The sequence below is a fragment of the Caretta caretta genome, chromosome 24 (assembly GCF_965140235.1).
Source record: "Caretta caretta isolate rCarCar2 chromosome 24, rCarCar1.hap1, whole genome shotgun sequence".
Classification (NCBI taxonomy): domain Eukaryota; kingdom Metazoa; phylum Chordata; order Testudines; family Cheloniidae; genus Caretta; species Caretta caretta.
In genome coordinates this window covers 818,855-828,305 of record NC_134229.1, presented here as the reverse complement: position 1 = coordinate 828,305, position 9,451 = coordinate 818,855, and the positions used below count along the sequence as shown (strand labels likewise).

At 67.8% G+C, this 9,451-nt stretch overlaps 1 protein-coding gene across 2 annotated transcripts; it reads left to right on the top strand.

Moving 5' to 3' along the window:
• The first annotated feature begins 1,401 nt into the window (after positions 1–1,401).
• EFNA4 (ephrin A4) lies at positions 1,402–9,134 on the top strand. 2 transcript variants are annotated; one of them, XM_048828589.2, is made up of 6 exons: positions 1,402–1,563; positions 5,778–6,070; positions 6,986–7,054; positions 7,545–7,604; positions 7,871–8,238; positions 8,646–9,134. In XM_048828589.2, the coding sequence occupies exons 1-5, from the start codon at positions 1,451–1,453 to the stop codon at positions 7,969–7,971; spliced, it is 636 nt and encodes a 211-aa protein (XP_048684546.2). In that variant the 5' UTR covers positions 1,402–1,450; the 3' UTR covers positions 7,972–8,238; positions 8,646–9,134. The 2 variants fall into 2 exon arrangements, with proteins under 2 accessions (XP_048684546.2, XP_048684547.2); XM_048828590.2 differs by lacking the exon at positions 6,986–7,054.
• The last annotated feature ends 317 nt before the right edge of the window (positions 9,135–9,451 follow it).

The following is a 9,451-nucleotide window of genomic DNA, read 5'->3' as shown; positions in this document are numbered from 1 at the left end:
GGTTAGTTTATGAGAGTGAAGGCCTGGCCTGGGGGGATGAATGGGATCTCCGAGCACTCAGCAGCCCAACTAGAGCCCATGGCTGGAAGGGGGAGCCAGCCAAATTCAGACGAGACATAAGCTGCCAGTTTTTAATAAAAAGGCGTACTTGTGGCACCTTAGAGACTAACCAATTTATTTGAGCATGAGTTAGTCTCTAAGGTTAGTCTCTAAGGTGCCACAAGTACTCCTTTTCTTTTTGCGAATACAGACTAACACGGCTGTTACTCTGAAACCTGTCAGTTTTTAATAGTGACTGTAGCAGCGGGCCACAGGCTGGGGGATTTTCCATCCCTGGCAACCTTTACAAAGCACAGGCGGGTCCTTGTTCCCAGGGTTCAAACAGGCCCAAAGGTGGGGATGGGCCCTGGCCTGGGTGAACCCAGGGTTCCTACCTGGCCTTATCATTCATGCAGCGTTTCTCAAACTGGGGGGGCTGACCCCAAAGGGCGTCACAAGGCTAGTGGGGGGTTGGGAGAGCAGTGGTGGCTGGCCGAGCACCCAGCTTTTCCGAAGGCAGTGCCCCCGCCAGCAGCCGCGCAGAAGTGAGGGGGGCCTGGGAAGGGGGGGTCGTCAGAGCCTGAAATATTTTCAGCAAAAAAAGTGTGAGCCCCCCCCACCCCGGTCTCGGGGTTTGACACAATGAAGCCGGGGGGGGGCGGGGCAGGGGCTCACAAGAGGGCCCTAGCGGTGCCCCTCACCCTGTAGGGCACATCCTCGCTCTGGGGTGACAGTGGGGGCTAATGGTTAGAGCAGGGCAAGGCCGGGGGGCAGTCAGGGGGCTGCTGCTGGGCCTAGGCTGAAGGGATCAGCCCTGGGGGGCAGGATGTGGGGGGACACAACGGGGGAGCAGGAGGGTGAAGCTGCTCAGCACCCCCGGAGCTGGGGTGGGGGAAGGGGCCGTTTTCCGCGGGGAAATGGGGACAGAACCGGTGGCCGGGAAAGCTTGGGCCCAAATATTTGGGGGTTTCCCGTTTCCATGGAAACCCCTTTGCTGGGCCCAGCCCCCCATGCAACGCTGCCGGGCTCACGGGCCCCTCGTGGAGCGGGCTCGCTTCGGCTCGCAGTGTGAACGCCCCGGCCTGGAGGGGTTCGCCGTGGGGGGGTCCGAAAGCGCCGCGCCTCCCCCGGGTAGGCCCAAACCCCCCCGTGCCCGCTGTTCGTGCAGCCCCGCCCGGCTCCGCGCGAGCTGTTAACGGGGGGCGGCGGCGCTCGGCCCCCAAAGGGTTAAGCTGGGACTTGGGGAACTTTGTTCGGGGTGGCTGCGCTCCGGCCGCTGATTGGCCCGAAGTTGGAGCTGGGGGCGGGGCCTGCCCTGCCCCCCGCCCGGTCCCCCTCCGCCGGCCCGCCCGCCCGCCGGCCAGTCCCCCGCCCGGCAGCCCCGCGCTCGCCGCCCGACCCGGCCGGAGCGATGTGCCCGGCGCTGCTGCTGCGGCTCCTGCTGTGGGGGCCGCTGCTGTGGGGGCGGCTCCGGCCGGTGCGCGGCCTCCGGCACAGCGTCTACTGGAACTCGAGCAACCCCAGGTACGGCCCGGCCCGGCCCGGCCCGGCCCGGCTCGGCTCGGCTCGGCCCGGCCCGGAGCCGCCGCGCCCGGGGGCCGGCCAGGGAGCGGGGACGCTCGGGGCGCCTGCCCGGCTCTGCGCGCTGGGGACGGCTCCGTGGCTGGGGGTCCCCGGCGGCCCCGGCTCTGCGCTGCGCGCCTGGCGGTTCCTTTGTCTGCGCTGCCGGCTGCGCCCCCTGCCCGGCCCCAGCCTGGCCTGCCGGCCCCGCAGCCCTGCGCGCTCTTGGGGGGCCCGGCTCGCAGCCCCGGGCTCCCCGGCCCCAGCAGCGACTGGCCGGGAACATGCCCGCGGGCGGCGCTGGGAGCGGGGCGAGGGCTGGACCGAGCCCGCAGCCAGCCCCGGCCCTAACCAGCTTGTGCAGGGAGCGGGCGTTGCGCTGGGCAGGTCCTGCCAGCCTCCCCTGTGCCAGGCCAGCGTTCCTGAGCGGCGCCACCCGGCCAGGGGCGAGTTGGGGCGAGTCTGGGGCGTGGGAACGGCCCAGCAGCACGGGCAGGGGGGCAGGGGGCTGCGGGCCTGGGGCTGCCTGAGGCAGGTGGAAAGTGCTGGCCCCAGAGATCGCAGCTGGCCCTGGGCGAGGGTGGCCCGGTGCTTCACAGCCTGCAGCCCACGTGGGCGTGGCAGGGCCCAGCGCGGCTCCTGGCTGTGCCCAGGGGATGTCCCCAGGACCCAGCCCCCCACTCGCCCGCTCAGGGCCCCCCCGTCTGCCCGATCTGTAGCCTTGAATTGGGAACTCTCCTGCCTGCCAGGGCGTGAGCCTGCGGCACCGAGCCCCAGGGCTGAGCTGGCAGGTGGGTTCTGGGGTGGAGTGTTGGGAAGCAGCTTTGGGGCCTGTCTCTGCTGTTTCTGTCCCCCTGGAGCGTGGCACTGGCTCCTGCCCCATCTCTGCGGGCAGCACGAGGGTGCCAGCCCCCTCCAAGACTCCGCTGTCTGGGCACTGCCTGAAGGCTCCTCTGTCTGCTGGATTCCGGGCTCCCTCAGCATGGGGCAGAACAGGCCATGCCCTGGGACACAAGGGGGGATTGCGATGGGGGAGCTTCAGAGCCCTCCCTCTACAACTCTTAATTGTGTTGGAGTCTTGACTAGACCAGGCTCTGCCCCATGGCGAGAGGGAGGGGGGCTGAGGGAAGGCTCTGCCCCATGGCGAGAGGGAGGGGGGCTGAAGGGACGGGCTGTCTAGTGCATGTGGATCCCTGACCTTTCCCTGCTACTCTAGGCAGGAGGGTCCTGGCTTGTCCCTGTGGTGCTGGGCACAGGCCGCGCCGGGCTGCCCTGGAAGGTCTTGCCCAGCTGCACTTGGGGGTGAGCCCATCTCCCCTGCTTGACCCAGCCCCTGCCAGCCCACTCCCAGGGCTCTGGCCTGCTGGGAGGCAGGGGGAGAGCTGGCTGCCGATGCTGCAGCATTGCGGGCAATTTGGGGCAAACCCCACCCTGAGCACCTGACTTCTGCCCTGGGATGCGCTTGGAGCCGCAGCGGTTCGGGGTCGTAGGGGGTGGGGGTGTGAGAGTTGTTCTCTCCAGGCTGGGGGCTCCTCTGCGGTGATAACACTGAGAGTCCTGCCCCACAGATCACTCCGTCCGAGTGCCTGATTCCCCTGCCCCGTGGAGGGCCAGGGGAGCTGTTAGCCCCTTATCCCTTGGCTTTGGGGCACAGAGCACATGCGGGCCCCTTGCCTGTGCTGAGACCTGCTCCACCCCCAGGCCCTGTGGGCTTGGCCCCCTGGCAGGGATTGAGGTTGCTGATGCTCTGGGTGGGGGTGGGAGGGCTCAGGCTCGGCCTTTCCTGACACCCAGTGGTTACTGTGCCAGCCCGTCGCAAGGGAGCCGTGGCCTGCCCCCCTTTGCGTCTTTGTCCCGTGGCTTGGGGCCAGGTTCCCTGGTGGGAGCTGGCAGAGCAGGGTGGAGGCGGGGCCGGCTGATCCATTGGAATCCAGCGTCAGCCTTTGCCACGGCCGGTGCAGGGACTAGCTGGGCTGTGCTCACCAGGCGCTGCCCGGGGACCTGCCTCGGATAGCCCTGCTGCGGGGGCCGAGCTCCCTGGTGTCCTGCAGCAGAGAGGCTGGACTGTGGGCTGGGGGAGAGGCTCCCCAGGGTGCGCACCCCTAGTGCTGGCCATTCCCATTGGAGCCGCTCCCACGGGGCGTGGAGGTGGCCCGTGGGCCAGGGGGCACCTGGAACTCGGTCTGTGGCTGGGAGGCCCGGTCAGAACTAGTCGTAGTTTTCACTGCGCCCCCTAGGCAGCCCGTCCCCAGCCCTGTGTGTGCCCATGCCCAGGGAGCGATGTAGCAGGATGCCCATGGCAGCTGTCCTCCTTGGCTATGCCAGGCAGGTTCCCAACTGCCTAGCCCAGGAGAGGACCTGGGGCAGAGAGGAGGGGGGCAGCGGGGCTTGGCCTGCAGCCCTGTTTACATCCCAGGCTGTTGCCCAGTGAACACAGATGCCGCCAGCCCTGCCCTGCCCAGGGGAGGTGGATCGGCCAGGTGTCTGCTTTTAGCAGCCGGGGCTGGTGGGTGGGGCAGGGCAGTGTGAGCGCTTACCTGCCCAGCCCTCGTTAAACGGGCATTGCTGTCCCAGCCCACTGCCTGCCAGGGCAGGGCACAGCCTGGCGCTCCCTGCCTCCTGGGCACAGCTGCCAAGCTGCCCTCTCAGCCTGGCAGAGTAGGGGATTCAGCTGGACTGGGACTGCTCTCATCTGCCCTTGATGGGTCTGTCTCATGTTCCGGGTGGATTGACAGAGCGGGCACAGCTCAGACCCCTGCACCTCCTGGTCCCATTCCTGGGCCATAACTGCTAGACCTTGCTCCCTCCCATTGCCAGCACTGCCCGGTCCAGCCTCAATCCTGCATGGCAGCCACTGGGAATCTGGATCCTACTGGAGCTGCCTCCGGGCCTGGCCGTGCACTGTGTGCGTGCGCACGGGCGTGTGAGCTCCCCTGGGCCTGGCCGTGCACTGTGTGCACCAGACTTCGCACAGGGGCCCGTGCTGGCCCCAGCAGCCCGGTGTGTGAGCAGCGTCCCTTCCCCCCACTGGTCTGTCACCGCCGATCAGCGCAGCGGGACACTGAGGCCTGCGCCTGGGGCAGGGGCTTTGTGCGCTCTCAGCTCGCGGCCCGGCGTGGCTCTGAGCCGCGGCCCCGGCTCCCCAGCCGCCCCGCCGAGCACATTCAGTTCCAGCAGGCTGAGCCTAATCGGAGCTGATGCCTTTTTGTTTCACGAGGCCGGCTGCCCGGTAGCTGTTTCAACAACAGGCTGGAGCCGAGTGCTGCGTCGGAGCCAGTGGCTGACACATCTGGCTGGGGAGCCCCCTCCCCTCCAGGTGTTGGGGACTGTGCATGCCAGGGCCTGGCCTGACCACCGGGGGAGAGGACCTGAGGCTGCTCCCCATGCACGACCCCCAAAGGTGACATGTGCAGTGGGGTGAGCCGGGCGCCAGTCTAGGCTGCAAGCACAGTTGTGTCAGGCCCTTGACCCCATTGGCTCTGCCTGTCTGGCCTGTGCTCCCTGGGAGCTGGCACCCGCTGGGTCCACCCCTCCGGCTGAAGTGCCCAGGAGGGGTGAGCAGGAATCTCGTCTCCCTGTCCCAGTGCCCTCCCCCTGCAGGCAGTGCCAGGGTCACCAGCACGGGAAACGGGCACAAAGGAATCTGTAAACCCAACACAAATCACCCCCGAGTTTCCCAGTTCCTTCCCTGGCGTTAGCTGGTGCCCTGTAACCCACCCTGGGGACACGCACGGACTCCAGGAGAAGCCGGGGCGGGGTGTGGGGGGTGCAGCTCTCAGGATGTGGGGCCCGGCTGGGACCGTTGGGTGTCACGGCCCACTCTGCCCCAGCTGCTGCTAAGCGTCTGGCTGCAGGAACTGCACCCCTCCGCCCAGGCAGCCGGCTCTGAGCCCACAGACAGCACGGGCACTGGTCAGCCCCTGGGCCAGACCTCCTTCTCCAGCTGCTGGGTACAGTGGGCAGATGGTGAGTGTGGCTGAACTCTGGGTGCTTTCCCCCACAGCCGCTCCGGCCAGGGTTTGATGGGTGCGGAGGGGGTACTGCTGTCCCCGACCTTCCCGGCCCCTCCTGGCACCATGGCTCCTCCCCCACCAGCTCCCTGCCCCCTTGCTGGCCCCCCTTAGCCCTCCTGGCACCATGTCTCTGTGCCCACTCACTGGCCCCTTCTCACTCCCCAGGTTCTTGCATGAAGACTATGCTGTCCAGGTCTCCATCAATGACTACCTGGACATCTACTGCCCGCACTACGAGCGCCCAGTGCCCGTGGGCCGGGCTGAGACCTTCAGCCTGCACATGGTGGACTCCGAGGGCTACCAGGGCTGCTACGAGACACCTGGTGCCTTCAAGCGCTGGGAGTGCAACCGGCCCCACGCACCCTTCGGGCCTGTCCGCTTCTCTGAGAAGATCCAGCGCTTCACGCCCTTCTCGCTGGGCTTCGAGTTCCAGCCGGGGGAGACCTACTACTACATCTGTGAGTGTCCCCCGGCCCCCCGCGCCCTGCCAAGCGGTGTTGGCTCCAGGCTGGGCTGTGGGTGTCCATGCGGCCAGGTGGCAGTGCCCTGGGAGGAGGCTCCTTCTCCGTTTCCCCAGCCTGCTGCAGTGTGCCAGGTGGGCAGGAGGGGGCGCCCCTTGCCCAGGTCTTGGCTCCTTCCTGGCAGGATGGGGGACGGTTTAGCTGGCTGCTGCCTGAATTGGGCCCTGGCTGGGCACCCCACTCCAGCCAGCCAGTGCCCACTGCCCCCAAGAGCTCGCTGACCCGGGCTGCCAGGGGCTGGGCTCTGAGAGGGGTGGGGCGCAGTTCCCCGGGGTCTCTTCCCCCCACACCCCAGGCCAGGGGTGCCCGCCCTGGGTGTTGGTCTGCTCGGGGTGGGCTGGGGGTCTGAGGCGGCTGGGCTGTCGGGGGCAGGGCTCCCCCAGGTTGTAGCCTCACGCCCCTCCCCTGCAGCGCTGGCCCTGGGGTGCGCTGAGATCCCCAGGGCCCGGGGGGGAGTGGCGGGCACTGCCCGGTGGGTGGGTGGGAAGGTGGGAGTAGCTGGGTGCATTGGCGTCCCCCTAACGGGCTGGCCTGACGGTGACCCTGGCTGACCCTGCTTTCCCCCCGCCCCGAGGGAGGGGCTGGACTGATGGGTTTCCCAGCTGTGCGGGGGACGGGGGGGGCGACTCTCTTCTGCTGGGCCCAGGTGCTTCCTGCTGGGCTAAGACCCCCGCCTCGGAGCCGCCTGCCCCGCGCTTAGGAGCTGCTTGTAAATCCCCTAAGTGGCTCCTTGGGGGAGAGGGCCGAGCGTGCTGGGGGCTCCCGCAGGGGAGGGCCCTGGGTTCGGGGCAGGCCTGACTCCCAGCTGTGCCCATGTGGGCAGTGCCCTGACGTCCCTGTCTCTGCCCCCAGCTATCCCCAGCCCAGAGAGCTCCGGGCGGTGCCTGAGGCTACGAGTGGCCGTCTGCTGCAAGGCATCGAGTGAGTCCGTCTGGCCGGGCACTGGAGGGGCTGGGGGGGGGGCGAGCGGGGCCCCCCCTTCCACGTGGCAGAAGCCTGCTAATGGGACCCAGACGAGGGGTGGGCACGAGCCCTGGGGAGGGGGAGGGGAGACAGCCCTGCCCTCCCGCTCTCAATCTAGACTCTTCCCAGAATCCCTTGCAGCGGGGGGAGGGCGGCTCTGTCTGGGGGACTCGAGGTGTCTGGCTGGTTTCATCCTGGGCATTAACCCTTTCCACCCTGACGCCTCTGCTGCTGGCGCCGGGGGGAGGGCACCCCTGATTTGGAGGGAGATGCCATGGACACCCCTACACCTTGTGAGGGGGGGCAGCAGCACATTGGTACAGGGAGGCTGGCCCGGGTCTGGGGGGGCAGCAGAAGGGCAGTGCCGGGGATCCCGGGGCCGGGGGTGGGGGAAGCTTCCTGTTGGAGACGGAGTCACTGACGGATTCTGGTTTTGATTTGTTTCCAGCAACAAAGCCTGTGACAGAAGTTCCCAAATCTCAGCCCCGTGGGAGAGGGGGGTCGGAGGGTGAGTATGTGGGGGGCGGGGGTGCTACCTCCCCAGGGAGGTGGGGGGCATAGGCAGGAGGAGGGTTCAGGGAGTGAGTATGTAGCGGGGGGGTGCTACATGCCTTGGGCGCGGGAGAATAGGCAGGAGGGGGTTCAGAGGGTGAGTATATAGTGGGGGGATGCTACATGCCTTGGGGGGGGCATGGGCAGGAAGGGGAGTGGGGGAGCTCACCATGACCAGCTCCCCCCAGCTCCCTGGGCCTTTTGCTCTTGTTCTCTCTGCAGACACCGAGCCGCCGGGTCACAGCACCGCGCTGGCCACGCTCCAGCCCCACGGCCCCTGCCTCAGCCTCGCCCTCATCCCTCTCCCCCTCCTGTGGCTCTGACCCGCCCTGCACTCCTCGGGGCGAGGAGGGGGGGAGGGGGTTGTCTCCTTGCTGCAGAGTTGGGGATTTTTGGACTTTGTCCCCCCAAAGCCCTCCAAGCAGCCATGCACTGTGGGGTGGGCGCCTTCGCCCCAGCTCGTACCCCCGGCTCCGCTGCTCCTGCCAGTCCCCAGAGCGCCCAGGCCGAGGTGCTGGAGCCCAGGATGTGCTGGACCCAGAGATGCCCCGTGCTGGCATTCGGCTGGAGGAGGAGAGGCTGGCTGGGCGGTAAGAGGGGGTGCCCTGGTGGAGGGCAGGTACCAGGGATGTTAGCAAGGCCAGGGTGGCTGGGACTGGCCGGGAAGCCTCCAGGCTGGGAGCTGGGGCACAGGGAGGAGCTGGGGGCTCACAGTGGGAGGTTGGGGGGGCCCTGGTGCTGGTAGGCTGTGGGGGTAAAGGGAGCTCTGGATAGAAGTGCCCCCCCGTCTGCTCCATCTTCGGGAGAGGTGATTTGCCATGGGGGCGGATCCCAGGCAGGCTCCCCCTTGGTGTTGATTTCTGGGCCCCGGTTCCTAGCTCAGCACTCAGGTCCCTGGGCACCATGCCCGCCCCTCCTGCTCTAGCCTGCAAGGGGGCAGGCCTGATGCTGACTTCCCAGCCCGGCGTGCTCCCTGACGGGCTCTCTCCCTCCCCAGGGCCCTTCTCCGTCACCGACGCACCCGCTGCTGCCGGTCAGACGCCCGCCTCCATCCTGGCCTCATTGGCACCTCCTGGTGGTCAGGGCTCCTTGCCCCTGTGAAATGGGCCTTTGCTTATGGACGACTCCCAGAGACTCCAGCAGGAGGGACCCTGCCGGGCGGTCTGTCGCCGGGGGGACCTCCTCCCCACCTGGCACATTCCCAAAGGCCCCATGGGGAGTCGGAGGATCCTGTTGGTTCTGGCCCTGCAGAGTTCGGCCCTGGACAGCACCCGGGATTGACCCCCCCTTTCACTGGCAGGGCTGGATTGTCTCCCCGGAGCCCCGGCCCACCTTGGCCCCTGGTGCTGGGCGCCAGCCCGGTAAAGCCCCTCGCTCTGGCGAGGCTGATCTGTCTTCCGTGAAGACGCCCCCTGGGCCGTGTACAGTTTCTATTTTTGTATCTGTGTTTAGCGACTGAGCCAACGAATAAAGCATTTGCAAGACGCCGGCGGCTCCGCTGGCCCCTCTGGGACTGGGCAAGAGCAGACGCACCCGCTACCCGCCAGCCCCTGAGGCTGCAGCTGGGCGATGCCCAGGCCACGTGCCCTGCGCTGCTCCCCTCGCCCTAGGGGCGGCTCTCAGAGGAGCGGCTGAGCCCCGGCCTTGCTGCTGGTCCATACCGTGCCCAGCTGTGCCCCCACCCTGGCCCCTGCTCTCCCCCCAGGCCCTGCCCCATGGGGCTGGCTCTGGGTGATGCTGCCTCAATCTCTGGCTCAGCTGGCTGGGCAATGGGTCCCTGGGAGAGGCCTGTGGGTCTGGAGT